The 16,445-nt window shown below is 34.3% G+C and overlaps 1 protein-coding gene across 1 annotated transcript in view; it reads right to left on the reverse strand.

Annotated features, from left to right (window-relative positions):
- Nucleotides 1-759: 759 nt before the first annotated feature.
- LOC145674358 (uncharacterized) overlaps nucleotides 760-16,445 on the reverse strand; it is a 28,279-nt gene continuing 12,593 nt past the window's right edge. The window contains exon 2 of the mRNA XM_081744311.1: nucleotides 760-5,425. Coding sequence (XP_081600437.1) covers nucleotides 2,713-5,425 — 2,713 coding nt within the window. The 3' untranslated portion in view covers nucleotides 760-2,712. The remainder of the gene's footprint in view (nucleotides 5,426-16,445) is intronic.

Here is a 16,445-nt window from a genome sequence, read left to right on the forward strand (position 1 = left end):
ATGTTTTCAAGTTTCACAAATATTTTTTCAGTCAATCAAAAATTAAAAAAGATATTTCCTGTACTAATTCTTTGGAAATCTTAATGATTGGTTCGTTCGGCCAACTATTTTTTTAAAATATTTTTTTTATTTCCTTGAAGATGAGAAAACGGAAGAAATATTTTGTTGCCATAACAAATAAATAAATAGGAAACACATAGTATTCTATCTTTCAGGTACAGATGTACTAACGCTATAGGGGAAAATTTTAATACTGGCTACGGGCCTGCTAACTCCCAATCGCTTGGCAGGCACGTGTGTCATTTCCCTTTCCTCTCAGTGAGCGCATCATTAATGGAACGTCAAGACGACAAGAACTTTTTCGGCTACCTTGTATTTTGCAGGCAATTGTATACAATGTTTAAAATATATAATTGGATATTTTTCATTTTAACACTTCTTTCAATTATTTAAATATTGGTTATTGTAAAGTGAATGGAATAGTACACTTACTGCCACTAATCAGTGATGTACGCCAAGGGTGTTTTGAGGCTTTAACCCCCACCCTTGAGCTAGATATTATGCAAAAATATACATTTACTATATTAAGGGTATACACACCTGAAATTATATAAACTTGCACCTTCTCTTGACGAACTTGCGTACACCAGTGCTTTTAATAATAATAATAATAATAATAATAATAATAATAATAATAATAATAATAATAATAATAATAATAATATGGAATTGTAGAAATTAAAATTAGATTAATTCCTGATTTAATTTATTAGATATAAAAACTAAGAATTTATAAGAAAATATACATTTAAGTATCAACATTTTTAAACATACATTTAATTATCAACATTTTTAAATATCCTTTTTTACAATTGTTGTATACTTCAACTTTTGCCAAACAATATTGAAATAACTCGAAATTATAGGTTAAATTCGCTAACAATTACTACTAAAATTAATAGCTTTTAAGATAGGTAACATTTTTCTAACAAATTTAACTGTACATTTCAACAGAATATGATCATATTATTTTTGGATATAGCAAAGCGTAGAAATCGATTTATGAATACAGCCAACTCGTATATACTAGTAACATTTCGAAAGTAAGTGTAACTATGGAACTATTACTAGAAAAATTCATTTTGGAATATCAAAATATATAAAAGATAAATTGGTGTCTAAAGGCGATTTGAGGAATCAATCTGTACACAATTAATTAAATTAAATTTTTAAAAGATATATACATATCACAGTCATATGAAACAAGAGCATGAAATTTTGGATCACTTTGTGTCACACATATAGTTTTTACACATAATTACTCCTTGAAAGGTCATTTCCAATATACTTTATGGCAACATAATTATACTGTTTAAAACACTACATTTTAAACTGTATGTTTTAACATTGATTCATAATGTTACATACTTTACTAGTTAACATAACATTTCATTATTTTTTACTTTGGTAAATTATATGTTAATGATAAGAAATCATAATAAAAACATCATGAAAAGATCTTTCATGTATTCGTGTGACTGCACACATTTTAAACGTTTTCAGTAATGAAAATTTCATAATAATACAAACCACAATTTTAAGTAACTCTTTTACAAACATATTACATGTTAAATATTCAATCAAATGTAATTTGTGACTTGCAACCGATCGTAGTCAAACTTATCAATGTTCGCCTTTCTCAATATATGATACAAAGTCAGAAGAATAGTAGACAATTATATCAATGTTAATATGATTTCGATATAATTACATGCTTCTAACCTAATTTTCACATAAATATCACAGTATATTCTTATAAGTATAAAATCTTTTATCACAGTACTAAGATAAGAAAGTCGAATTAGAAATTATTGATTTGGTGCTAAAGTAACCACTGGATGTGAAAGGGTTTAATTACTAAGTTAAAGACTCAGGCACTATTGTCTGAGTTTCAACAAATAAATCGTCAATTAGTTCATTCGTTTTTAACATTAACATAATCTAGAGTTTTGTAATAAAATTTAAGTTTAAAAAAACCAGAAAACTGTTCTAGGTATCACAAATTAAACCCTAACTATTCATGTGACTGCTTCTATAACCTGGAGCATAGTGTATTAAAATTTGATTATATAGTAAAGCTATTCAATAGTAAGTAATTGAGTCGATTATGTCTGTAAACTGATGTTATATAATGATCAACTTCATTTACTTTAGTTGGCGATTATATTTAAGGCACTTCATATTTCAAAATAGATTTAACTTATGTAATTATACATAATGCTTGAAGTATCTGTATTTCCTATACAGCGTTAGGAAACTAACCAAATCAATGCTTTATCTATGGACAGTGAAAATTTTAATGTTACTATTACTACTATTGCATCTACAATAAAAATGTAAGGATTATTAAATTCTGCAGGAAATTCCATAAATAAAGATAAAATAAGACCAATAAATTATTTAGTCAAGAAACTGAGGATATACCGCAAAATCAAATAGACAAGAACATGCAATTAAATTTAGATATCACCCAAATACTTAGCTTTCAATTTACAAAAAATATTACTAACAATGTACTGTCTTTTAGTCTATTGATTTATAGCTATCACTAGATGATTCTGACAGTTCTTGTTGGACATATCCAGCAAATAATTCCGCTTCTCTTCTGTTGTTTGGAGGAGGTACTTGCTATTCTGTTTTAATATTTTTATTTCATGCTTGTGGTCGTCTTGCTGTGAAATTTCCAGCATATAATCCTTCTTTTCTTTTGGTATCTTCAAAACATGCTTGGGGTCGTTTCACTGTGATACTTCCAGCACATAATACTTGTTCTCTTCTGATATTTTCATTACGTGATTGGGGTCGTCTTGCTGTCATATTTCTAACGAATAAATCTTGGTTTCTTCTAATTTTATCACTAGCCGATTGCGGGTATTTTGTACTTTCAGTATATGTCTGTTCTCTTTTTCTGATAGTATCACCAGCCAATTGATATTGCCCTGTTGCGAAATTTGCAGCAAACTCTGGTCCTCTTCGTTTACCAATTGATGGCTGTCGTCTATTATATTCAAAAGCTGATTTTGGTCTTCCTATGAAATTTCCATGAGATAATTCTGGTTGCTTTTGTCTGCTCATTTCATCAGCTGATTCCTGTCGTCCTTGTGTGATACGCACCACATCTAATTCCACTTCCTTTAATCTTCTATACTCAAGGGCTAATTTTGGTCTTCTCGTGATGTTTTCATCAGATACTTCTGGCTCTCTTTGTCTGTTCATTTCATCACCTGATTGTTGTCCTCGCGTGATACATACATCTGATTTCGTTTCCCTTTGCTTGTTATATTCAAAAGCTGATTTTGGTCTTCGTCTGCTTTTATCAGACAATTCTGGTTCATTTTGTCTGTTTATATCACCGTGTGGTTGTTGTCGTCTTGTGATGCGTACTCCATAGTACTGTGTTTCCTTTCGTCTGATATATTCAAAAGCTAATTTTGGTCTTTGTATATTCTTGGCTGATAATTCTGGTCCACTTTGCCTGCTCATTTCATCATGTGATTGCTGTTGTCTTTGTGTGATACATACTCCATCGAACTGCGTTTCCCTCCGTCTTCTAAACACAAGAGTTGATTTTGGTCTTCGCGTGATATTTTCATCAGATAATTCTGGCTTTCTCTGTCTGTTCATTTCATAAACTGATTGTTGTAGTTTTTGTGTGATTGGTACATCTGATTCTGTTTCCTTTTGTCTGTTATATTTAAAAGCTGATTTTGGCCTTCGCGTGATAGGTACTTTTGATTCGGTTTCCTTTTGTCTGTTATATTCAAAAGCTGATTTTGGTCTTCGCATGATAGGTACATTTGATTCTGTTTCCCTTTGTTTATTATATTCAAAAGCTGATTTTGGTCTTCGAGTGATAGGTACATCTGATTCTGTTTCCTTTTGTCTGTTATATTCAAAAGCTGATTTTGGTCTTCGTGTGATATTTTCATCAGATAATTCTGGCTTTCTCTGTCTGTTCATTTCATCAACTGATTGTTGTAGTCTTTGTGTGATAGGTACAAATGAATCTGTTTCCCTTTGTCTGTTATATTCAAAAGCTGATTTTGATCTGTGCGTGATAGGTACATATGATTCTGTTTCCTTTTGTTTGTTATATTCAAAAGCTGATTTTGGTCTACGTGTGATATTTTCATCAGATAATTCTGGCTTTCTCTGTCTGTTCATTTCATCAACTGATTGTTGTAGTCTTCGTATGATAGGTACAAATGATTCTGTTTCCCATTGTCCGTTACATTCAAAAGCTGGTTTTAGTCTTTGTATATTTTCATCAGATAATTCTGGTTCTCTTTGTCTGTTTATTTCATCAGCAGAGAGTAATTGTTTTACTATATCTTCATTAGATGATTGTAGTTCTCTTCCACAGCTTTCACCAGATGATTTGGAAAGACCTTTTACGACATTTTCATCAGGCATTTGTGTTTCTTGTCTTCTGTTGTTTATGTTAGAAGAGTGCAGCCGTATTCTTATGACATTTTTATTATCTAATTTTGTGTCTCTTCCCTTACTATTTTCATCAGGTGATTGCGACCGTCTTGTTACGAAAGTTTTATTATATGTTGGTGGTTCACTTTTATCAAAATATTGTGGTTTTCTTATAATGTTTTCAGTATTAAATTCTGGTTTTTCTCTCTTGGCAATTTCCCCAGGTAATAGAATTCGTCTTCGTACGATATTTTCGGTATATAACACCCGTCCTTTACTTCTGGCATATTCAACAGGTTTTTGAAGTTCTTTCACTGCGCTATTTTTAGCAGATGCTTGTTGGCTTTCTCTTATTTCATTTCCACGAGGAGACGGAATTCTTGTTCTTCCGGAAATTTTATCCCATGATTGGTGTTGTGTTTCCAACCCATCTCCACTGTATTCTGGGTTTCGACGGAGATTCATTTTGATCTTTTGTATACACCTTATGACTTCATCAGCATGAGAAATACGTTTGTTTTGAACTTTCCTTTTCTCAAGAGGAGCCAAAATTTTGGCACGTCTCTCGGCTAATGCTTGGTGGTACTGAAGCACCTCCCTATGTCTTCTCATCGCTTCTACCGTAGAAATTCTATCACTCATTTTCTTCAAAAATCCATCCATATGGGATACTCTTATCTGTGGATCGTCTATACTTGGTTCTTTCATTATCAGATACTGCAACCACTTCCTACCCATCAGTCTTAGAGTGCCATTTTTACAAAACGGAAATTCGTAACTGGTCTCCAACTTGTCAGAGCGTTGATTACTAAAATCTGGTTCCAGATACACTGTAACTATCTCTGGATAGTTATATTCTAGGTGAAGATCAATGTACTTGATAGTACATTCACCACGGCTTAGATCCGATGGGCAAGCAATGACTTCTTCTTCGTTGTGATCTCTGAAAGAAAGGACACAAAAAGGTTATGGGATTTAATACATTTTCAGGCACAAACATATATAAGGTATTGCAAGATTTTAACTTTACAAATGAGAACAAGTCAAAACACTCTGTGAATGAGTTACTTATTAGAATAATATTGAGGTAAAAGTTGCAAATATCAAGAGTCTGTACAGTAAGATCTCTCATAACCGACAACCAATTAACTGGCAGTACCAAACAACGGCACTTTTGAATATTTTTTTCTAAAGTCAAACTTTCTGGTCTATGAAATATTAAAATTATGCAGTGAGTTTCTGGCAACACCGACGAATTCCTTATCAATTCACTTTGGGAAGCCAAGTCCCGAATGCTTCACACAACAGATTTCTCTAAGAGGATTATTGCTAAGAGACAGATCACGTGAGCTCTTTTGTACACTACTTGGACGATACTCGTGCCAACAAACTTCACTCGCAAATAGATCCGTGTATGTCATTATACTGAGTTTACACAAAGACATTTTAAAATCTTCGTTCACGTGATGTTACTATGACTACACTCACACTTAAATTAAAACTTGAATTGCTGGAGAAAATGGAGAGGGGAGTCAGAAGATCCAAATTTATGGAGGAATAAAATATTGGAAGTTGAACTTTGTGCGCTATAAAGAAAGAAGATGGTTAACTCAGGAAATTCATTATCCAAACAGAATCTACGAAAGCTATAGAAAATAAGAAAACTGTACATCAATCTCGGTGTGAAGAAGTAGACAGTGTATTGTACGTGTAATGGCGTCACGAAATGTAAGCAAGTAAAATCTGGAAAATATTCTATATCCAATTATCTGGCAAAGTTTTGTATTCAGAAAGAGCCAAGTCCTGTTGTTACCTGTTACAAGAGATCTTACTCTATATGAAAAATCATTGTGATGCTTTAATCTGGTAGCTCTATATCTCCTTTCAAGCAAATGTTATCAAACTAACGAGGGATCTGTGCAGTCAGAGTTCTTCCTTGTCGCAGAACCATGCAGTTCTTTGAGTTTTAACTCACACTATGATTGATTTTAATGCGATTAATAAAGTTAAAGTGCTACAATATAAAATTAAACGAAGTTCGACACTATACAGACTCATGTATCATATGTATTGACAAGAAAGAGAGTTTTACAAAAGCTTTACCCAACTTTCTTCCACCTAGTTCTTCAAATTACGTATATCTAATGAAGTACTATACTTAAATTAACCTAGTTGAATCATTTGTTTAACCTTTAGTTATCTAACACATCAGTTCTAAAGACGCATCCATTGTTAAGCAGGATTTTGGGAATACTGTGGGAAAAATTTTAATACGTAAATACAAGGCTTACGCAGAAGCTTTGCAATTTTTATTAAATTGACGAAAGCCAGAAGAAAGATTGCAACATTTTACAGTTAACTTTGTGAAATTTAACATTAATTTTGGACTTCATTATTAATATTATTACCCAGTTTTAAGAGGAGAAGGAAAGACAATTTCAGGTTTGTCTGAAGTAATCTTTTATTTTCAAGAGCAAAACGTAAGCTTATTTCTTATTCTGTCTAGAACGTAGAACTGAACAAGAAATTTGAAATATCACTAGCTGGATCCAATTACGGGATGGTTTAATCAAGTACCAACATGAAGTGCGGTTGTCTGTCCAATCCATCACTTGAAAAATGGCATTCAAGATTTGATATTGGAGAAGTACACTTTTAAAATATGAATACAGAATACAAACAACCAGGCCCGTATTTAGGTAAGGCCCGGGCTATTCTGTTCTCGAGTACAGGGCGGCAGAATTTAGGGGGCGGCTAAATTTTGGATTCCTTTTTAATATTCACAATAAAGTAAATATTTAAAACTAGCAACCCGCAAAGTCTCGCGCAAGGGCGAGAAAATATGCGTTTAATTTGCTCTAATTACAGTACTTACTAATTAGCTAGATTATCTGATTATTTTTAAAATGTCATCACCTCAAAGGGTGAGAAGGAACTTGAACATCATGAAAACTGATACAGTTAAACTCAGCGACCTCAAAAACTAAGCAGTCAACACTAATATCTGTCGTTTTCGATTACTTTTAAAATCTCACCCCCTCCCTGGGGAGTGAAGTATGACTTTGAAGTTGAATTGGATTAAGATTGTCACTATTTACCTCAGCGACCCCAAAAATTGTGAATTCAACTCTAATATAGGTTCTTTTGGGGGGCGTCAAATTATTTAGAGCACAGGGGGTGCACAATATATAAATAGGGCCTGCAAACAGCTAAGTATTAAAAGAAACAAATAGGAACAGATGCGTTGCATGAGGGTAGTCCCACCACTAATTACATCCCAACCGTGGATGTTGAAACCAAAGGTGTCCAAACTCATGAGGTCGGCGCTCACGAGTTCGGAACTCACGCTCACTCGACCTCAACCTCACGAAGTGAGCGTGAGTTCAGGCTGGTTATGTAAGTGTGAGGTTGAGTGAGCGTGAGGTCAGGCTGGTTATGTGAGCGTGAAGTCGAGTGAGTGTGAGGTCGAAATGAGTTTGTGAGCGTGAGGTTGAGTGAGATTGGATCAAAGTAGACACCTGGTTCTTCCAATAGCAAGGAAAAGTATATTGTAATTCGAAAAGACTGTAGATTTTTGTTCTCTACACAAATGCTTCTTTTTCTCTATCTGAAGATAACACCTGCTGTGAAACGACCATAGATAAGCAGGGAGTATCTTTGGTCCGCTACTTTTTTTTTCATTGACCAACTTGGGATAGAAGTTTTAGTTTCTTTGTCATCAGATATTTCTTAGAAGCAAGTAGAAAATAATCATGGAATGTCTTGACAGGCACACTGATGCCGCACAGTAGAGTATTTGGCCTCGAAATCCGGTCAAGAATATTCATCATTTAGTATCATAAAATAACCGATTAAATTAAATTGTTTTGTATTTACCTACATTTTTAAAGATACAATACCGCCAAAACTGGTTTGAATATTTTCCTTTGTCCCTTTAACTATAGTTTTGTCTTGTGATTTTGCTTGCCATTGTTTAATAGGGATTTTGTAGGCTAAGTCAGTGTTTTATTTACGAATTTTCTAGAGGGGAGGGTAATCTTGCTAGCAGTTAACCACATAAGAATTGCAGTCCTCCCCCGTCCTCGGCCGAGGGGAGCCCATTTCTCCAACTACGTGGGCGCAATTTCCCCGCCCCCAAAACAGAGTGCTTAAATTCTTAGCAAGATTCCCCCTTCCCAATGAGTTTCCACACTGGTTTGAATGTCGAATACATTGCAGGCTACATCACTTAGTAGCCCTTGTCCATTCTTTCTAAACAGGATCAGTCTATACAATATTTTCTTCCACCTTCCGTCATAATTTTATCCTTTCAAGCCACAGAGAATACATTCATTCGCCTTGACAGTTGTCGTGCTTAAAAGGAAAATTATAGTATAATTAAAAGTGCGATTCTGTCATTTTGATAGAAAATATGCCCTCCCCCCCCAAAAAAAGTCTAACGGATGTAATCAACGCCCTAAAACCAGCCTGTGGGCACCCCTGCCTGCTTCAAATAGAAAATAGAATTTACATATTTTCTGGGCGAGTATTTGAGACATTATTACATCTTGATAAGTATATAGAATTTCATATACACCGACTATTTACTTGGAAATAAAATTCATATAGTTAGCAAGTAATTGTTTTTGTACAAATATAACTATGCAGAACAGCCATAAATAAATGTTTTGTATTACTATGTTAAATGTGCCAGTCCTCGACCACTTAACTCATTTTCGTATAATCCTTAATCGTTGTTCAGAGAGTGGAACAACTTAGGAAGATGCAACTAGCTCACATGTGTTCCTAAAGCTATATTTCATTTATATTTTATCCAAAACGGAGATAACTTATACCATTTATGTAATACTAGCAGCGTTCACCCCGCTTCGCTGGGGTCACCCCGGAACGCAATAAACTTTGTTACTTAGATAATTTTTACTTTTTCGCTTTCAAGTGATATGATAAAAACCATAGAAGATTGCAGTAAATGTTAACATTATATCGCCTGTCATTTATGTTAACCCGCCGAGTGACACGGTCATGTGGGTTGCATATAAATACGGTTAGATTTAGCTATGATGAGCTAACAAAGGATTTGTACGTTATGGACACTTGAATGGTCAATTATCTCAAGACACTGGTAATTGAAAATTAAAGTGATATGATAAAAACCATCTAGGGTCCAAATCTTAATAACCCCCCAAAAATGAAAGAAATTGGTTCAGCCGTATTAGCGTGATGAGCTAACAAAGGATTTGTACGTTCTCTTTTATATATAAGACTAGCAGCGTTCACCCCGCTTCGCTGCGGTCACCCCGGAACGCAATAAACTTTGTTACTTAGATAATTTTTACTTTTTCGCTTTCAAGTGATATGATAAAAACCATAGAAGATTGCAGTAAATGTTAACATTATATCGCCTGTCATTTATGTTAACCCGCCCCGCTTCGCTGCGGTCACCCCGGAAGTTTTCGCTTTCAAGTGATATGATAAAAACCATAGTAGATTGCAGTAAATGTTAACATTATATCGCCTGTCATTTATGTTAACCCGCCGAGTTACACGGTCATGCGGGTTGCATATAAATACGTTTATTTTTACCTATGATGAACTAACAAAGGATTTGTACGTTATGGACACTTGAATGGTCAATTATCTCAAGACACTGGTAATTAAAAATTAAAGTGATATGATAAAAACCATCTAGGGTCCAAATCCTAATAACCCCCCAAAAATAAAAGAAATTGGTTCAGCCGTATTAGCGTGGTGAGGTAACAAAGGATTTGTGCGTTCTCTTTTATATATATAGATTAGTCGGACAAACACCGATGATTGATTTATTTTTAGTGTTCTACCCGGGACCGGATTTAATGTTTTGCCGCCCCTAGGCCCAAAAGCGTTTGGCGTTCCCCCATCCCCTGTCGATGTACAAAATTTTAACAATACAAAATAATCATATAGAAAAAAATATATTTTTTAAATATCTTCGATTTGCACAAATTTTAATATGCATTTTCACTTTGTATCCTGTAAAGAAAGATTAGAATTGTTACAAATGCATTTTTTTAAAGTAAATTTACAGAGAATGATTAATTAGGGATACGCACGAGACGAGTCGAGACAGAATTTTCGTGACAAAATTCGAGTCGAGACATCATTTTACAGCACATTTTCGAGACGAGACAGCCTCAAATCTTGTCTCGTGCGCATCCCTATGATTAATCGAGCTTACAATACGAGCTAGTTCAATAATACAAGAAATTCGTTTCGAATTTTCTACTGTACGTAATAGTTTTAATATTGAAACTACCGAGAGTGTCTCTAAAATGACCAGAATAACTGTTTGGACTGTTGAAATTTATCTACCTAGGTAGATAGAGATTGGTAAAGTGGCAGATGTCGAGGGTCACATGCGGAAGAGAACTTAGGGAAGGGGCGAAGCGCATCATACGGACCAGCCTCTATGCAAATGTCTACTGCAAGTATAAGGTTAGAATTTCACTTAACTTCGACCAATGATTCAAGCCATAGATTTGCAAAATCAATTATTTCTTGGAGAGCTTCATTTTTACTTTTATTATTATTATTATTATCAGGGCCCGGATTTTGTTGACCTAAAATTTTCTAAAAAGTGACCTATAAAATGACACTAAAATTCCTGTAAAATGACCCTAAAATTCACAAAAGTTGACCTTAAAACTTGCAGTTTTTTTAAACGTTTATTCCATTAAAACATTGACATTTTTTGAATATCTATTGGATTTTAATTACCATTTCTCACTAATTTTCAAAAGTTTTGTTTCAGTTAGTTGCAGTCCATTGATCATTTATGTCTTTGGTTTAAAAAAGCAATAATATTAAAACTAAACTTTAAATAATTTAGTAAATAGCTAAGCATTTCATATTTGAATTAAGATATATAGGTCTATATCCAGTTAAGCAACATATAAACATTTTATAAGCTGTGATACAACAAACTAACTCAGGAACTTTGTAATCGTCAGAAAATTTAGTTCATACCTTATTCAGCATTGCAGTAGATAACTGTAAACATTGTTACGATTTTATTGAACGGAGCAGCATCTGTTACAAAAACAACATGGTCATGTTGGACACCTTCAGGCCAAAGTAGAGATATCGATTTATCGAAAAGTTTACATATTGTAAAATGGTTGACAAATTCCAACACTTCACCAGTTAGCAAAAATATTTTGCTAGGTTCGTCGGCTTTCACTGCCCCAACAATAATATTGACTATTTAGCGTTCCTTCACATCACTAGTCTGTCTATAGAAACAAAAATTATTTGAGTCCAAAGTTCCTCTCTTATTTTTCTTATTGTGTTTTCGTTACACATTGGCATGTATTTTTTCCTAAGATTCGTTTTGTCTGGAATGGAACAACCTGTATGACGTTCCAGAAAATCCCCCAATTTCATATTGTTGCGTTTCCAAAGAGGAATATTTGAAGACACAAGAACTTCACACAACTCTTTTGAAAACTGAGGATTTGCCTTTACTGTTCGAAGCACTCTCCACAAGTAACAACTGCGAACACTTGGTTTTATGTTTGTTTTCAACGGCGCGTAAATGTTTTTCGCTTCTGGTATGCTTTTGTACAATGTCTTTTTTTCTCTGCTGCCACTTTTACTTCACATGCCTTGCAAAACAATACTGTACCGTCAGTACTAAAAACATCCTCACCAAATTCAGAAACAATCTCTCTTAAATGAGAAGCTGTAGATGGTTTAGACCTCGGCATCCTACATACTGAAAGCATCAATTCACTCTCGAGTTGAAACTAGAAAGCACACTTAAAGAATAAAAGTTCGCAAGTGTAGATTGTATACACCAGAATAATAGATAAAACCCCTGTTTAAAAACTTTGTACGTCTTCTAATCTATTTTTAGTTATTCACGTAGTCATATCCTTTGTGGTAAACAACCTACAACCATCTGCTTTGGCCACTTACGAACCCCCAGTCCTTTCAACCAGCTACATTAACTTGTTAGGAATGCAGGAAAAAAGATCATTTAACTTCTTGTTTTTAAATCCGTAAACAGTTTTCATTTTAAGATTTCCTTATGTAGAAGAAAAAGAATAAAAAGACCATAAGTGACCTAAAAGTTGACCCTAAAAAAATATACTTTTAGAACCAAAAGTTGATGGATAATGTTTTTATTTGAACTTGCCTTGTCCTATGCGTAACAGAAAAAAGTTGACTTGTCAATAAGATCCGGGCCCTGAATATTATTATTATTATTATTATTATTATTATTATTATTATTATTATTATTATTATTATTATTATTATTATTATTATTATTATGATTATTGAACTTTGACTTTTTGGGGACCGCGGTGGCTCGGTGGTAGAGCGTTCACTTCTGGTGCATAGGGACCCGGGTTCGATCCCAGCCCCGCCAAATAGATTTTGTGGTGGACAAACACCGTGTGCGTGGGTTTTCTCGGGGTTCTTCATTTCATCCATTATTTCATCATCACTGTCTCCTTTAGCCTAACTGGCGTAATCATGGGATGTTAAACTCCATGATGTTAAGATTTCATTTAGAATGAAGGGTTACGAGAGAAGACAACTATTCTTAGATGCCTAACCAGATTTGAAAACCCACTTCTTGCTAGTTCTTACCTTTTTTGCAATATGTATTGAATACGCAAGTTGTAATGTACTTCTATCATTTCCGATTTCGGTGGAAAGATAAGGATGGTAACTAAAGGTATTCTTGGGATGTTTAATTAATTGGAAAAAAAAAAACGCTTATCCCTATTACAGTTTCTACTTTATAGTGATCAACATTAGAACCAGACGTGGTTGATTTCTGCCATTTTCAGTTTGCATAGAAGCTTAAGAGTGAATGTGAGAACTTTTCTTAGAAAACTAAATCGATTCTTAAAAAAAAAAAAAAAAACTCACTTTTTTTTTCTTTGTAGTTTTAGATCTATGTAGATCAATACTGAAACTGGAAGTTGTAATCACTTTAGATTTTAGTACATTGTTAAATATGGAGATGAAAGGTCTTCTTGGGACGCTGGATCAATTGCAAGAAACCATGTATCGTTATATGTTACTGTCTTTGCTCTATAGTAATCAATGTTAAACCGAAAATGGCTAATTTCCACCTGTACCCATAGGTAAATCATCTTCATTTACGAACTTTTCGAAATAATTATTTTAACTATCGATTCCAGGAGATGGAATTAAATAATTCACTTGCATTTAGTAGTTCGCGTGTGAAGCAAAAGTCGTATAGGCGTACGAACTAATATTACAATATTGTAAATCCGACTTGGGTGATCTTGATAAATCGACGTGTGTTTGTCATATTTGGTTTATTAGTTAGTAATCCTGTGCAACAGAGAACGTTGAAGTATTGAAAGTCTAGATCGTGTTATATGAATAGTTTTCGTTATGTTGGGAAAATGGTATCGGTATACCTTGATATTGAAAACATCGAAAACTATCCAAATACTGAAAACTATCGAAAAATCCCGACATTTCAACTATCGATCGATACATCGAAATATCGCAAGTCCTACCCACGACCCTGTGCATCAAAGGTGCGAGTGCTAGCCAGTAGGTTAGCTGTGTCCGAACTTACGAAATCGGCGCTCACGAGTTCGGAACTCATACTCACTCGACCTCAACCTCACGAACTGAGCGTGAGGTTGAGTGAGTGTGAGGTCAGACTAGTGATGTGAGCGTGAGGTCAGGTTGGTGATGTGAACGTGAGGTTGAGTGAGCGTGAGGTCGAAATGAGTTTGTGAGCGTGAGGTTGAGTGAGGTTAGGTCAAAGTGGACACCTCTGGTTGCAACTAAGCCCAGGTCATTCTCCCAAACAGAATTCTAATCAGAAAGTTATGCAACTCGCGTCGGAGTATACTTCTCGCAAGACGCAATTCAAGTCCTTGATGACAATCCGTATTTTAGTTATTTTACATGTTTCTTTGTCGTCATTATTAGCCCTTCCATGTTTTCACACAAATTATTGTAATGCACGTAGTAAAGGAGAGTTAACAGTGTAATACAACAACAAACCTAAGCAAGCTATTCAGGCCCCAAATTGAGTACAGAAGTATATAACACATACATACACACACAAAAAAAAAAAAAAAATATACCCACAGAGTGAAAGAAAGAGACCAAAAATAACTTACAGACTCCGTAAAAAACTACTCAAAAACTTAATAGATGGTATCTGTGTATTATTATCGTAGTTGAATTATCATTACAATTATTATTATCATAAAGTGTTCTGCCTTTTGGCAGGTCCTGGGACTAATAAGGATTTTTTTTTTCAATTTTAGATTTAGGCCTGGAAACGTTTCTCGATCTTCGGCTTCCTCTTATAACTTCCAATATTTTCTTCTATTTTTCAAATCATCGATCAGCTGTGTTCTTCTTCTTCCTATTCCACGCTTCCCTGCTCTCTTTCCTTCTATAGCGGTGTGAAGAAGACAATTTCTTTGAAAGGTGTGTCCAATCCAATTGGCCTTCCTATGAAGGATGTTGGCTAGAAGTGTGCTCTTCTCTCCTATTCGTTTTAAAACATCTTCATTTGTTGCTCTTCATGTCTATTATATCTTCTCCATTTTCCTCCAACACTATATTTCGAAGCTCACCGAATATATCTTCTCTAATTTCCGTAATGTCCAAGTCTCTAACCCATGTAGTCCAATGTTCACTTGACCAATTTCTTCTTAAGTCCAATATTGAGCCTGCTAGTTAAGAGTGATCCTTTTTGTTGAATGCTTCTTTAGCTATGGCAGTTCTTGACTTGATCTCTTTGCAATAAGTGTCTATCGTCAAAATACTTCCCAGATACTTGGAATTATCGACCGCTTCAAGTTCTCTTTGTTCTACTCTGATCCATAAGGGCGTGTTTCCACGGGATATTCTCATGACTTTCGACTTTTCGATGTTAATTTTTATTCCATAACTATTTTGTCAATGATGATATCTATTACAATGTATGATCTTTTCTCAACTGGTGTAGTACGTGTATGACATATAATAGTGAAATAAAATGGTTGATGCGCACTTGACATTTAAGGAGAGGAAGTTCATTTTAAAGTGGTATTCTAAATTTTTAAAATATCATTCAAGTTCAACGTCAGTGAAGGCATGAGTTTGAAACATAAGTTCCTACACGCTTAACAATTAGAGAGCCTTGTGACAAGTATGAGACGCAAGATTCGGAAGATCTCGTACAGCTACAAGTCCTTGTTTTTAGACTGCAACTGTAGAAAAGTTTCTAACCACTTGGGCACCTTCAACAAGTGCAGGAAACTTGCATTGTGCTTTATTCTAGTATGTATTAAACTCTTACGGTGTATAAGTAACTTGAGCACTAACACACAAAGTAGAGTTTTCCTTCGTTAAAGATCCAACACTTTTTTTAAGGGACTTGGCGTAAGTTTTCTGGTTTGGTCAGAATTTTATTTTTACTTTACGTATGTATATTCTCGTATATGTATATATCAGAATCAGTATTTTCTTAGATTTATGACTTTTGTGTAGCAAGCTGCTAGACAGATTTAAATTTGCACTGCAATTTAAAAGTTTTGTATAGCATTTTCAGCAATGATGGATAATAATTTATTTTATTTAGAAAAGAAGTAATAAAAATAAACATTTTTCTGTATCATAGACAAATATGATAATGAAGGCACAACTTTAATCCAGAATAGGAAAGCTTGGCAAAATGAATATACAGGGTGTTAATGAACTATACCGACAAACTGAAAGAGGTAGTTCCTTACATCAAAATAAGAGAAAAAGTTCATATGGACCTATGGTGAAAAGTGCATAGTTTCAGAGTTAGAGCTGTCCAAAATCACGAGAAAGCTAAATTCCAAAAGGCCCTATTTTGAATTCGAGAAACTATGGATGGCGATAATTATCAGCGTAAAGGGAGTCAAGCATACGGCATCCAACAATGCATATTTCCTCAATATTCAATA

Source organism: Thermobia domestica, chromosome 17 (assembly GCF_964235325.1).
Source record: "Thermobia domestica chromosome 17, izTheDome1.hap1.1, whole genome shotgun sequence".
In the NCBI taxonomy this organism is placed as follows: domain Eukaryota; kingdom Metazoa; phylum Arthropoda; class Insecta; order Zygentoma; family Lepismatidae; genus Thermobia; species Thermobia domestica.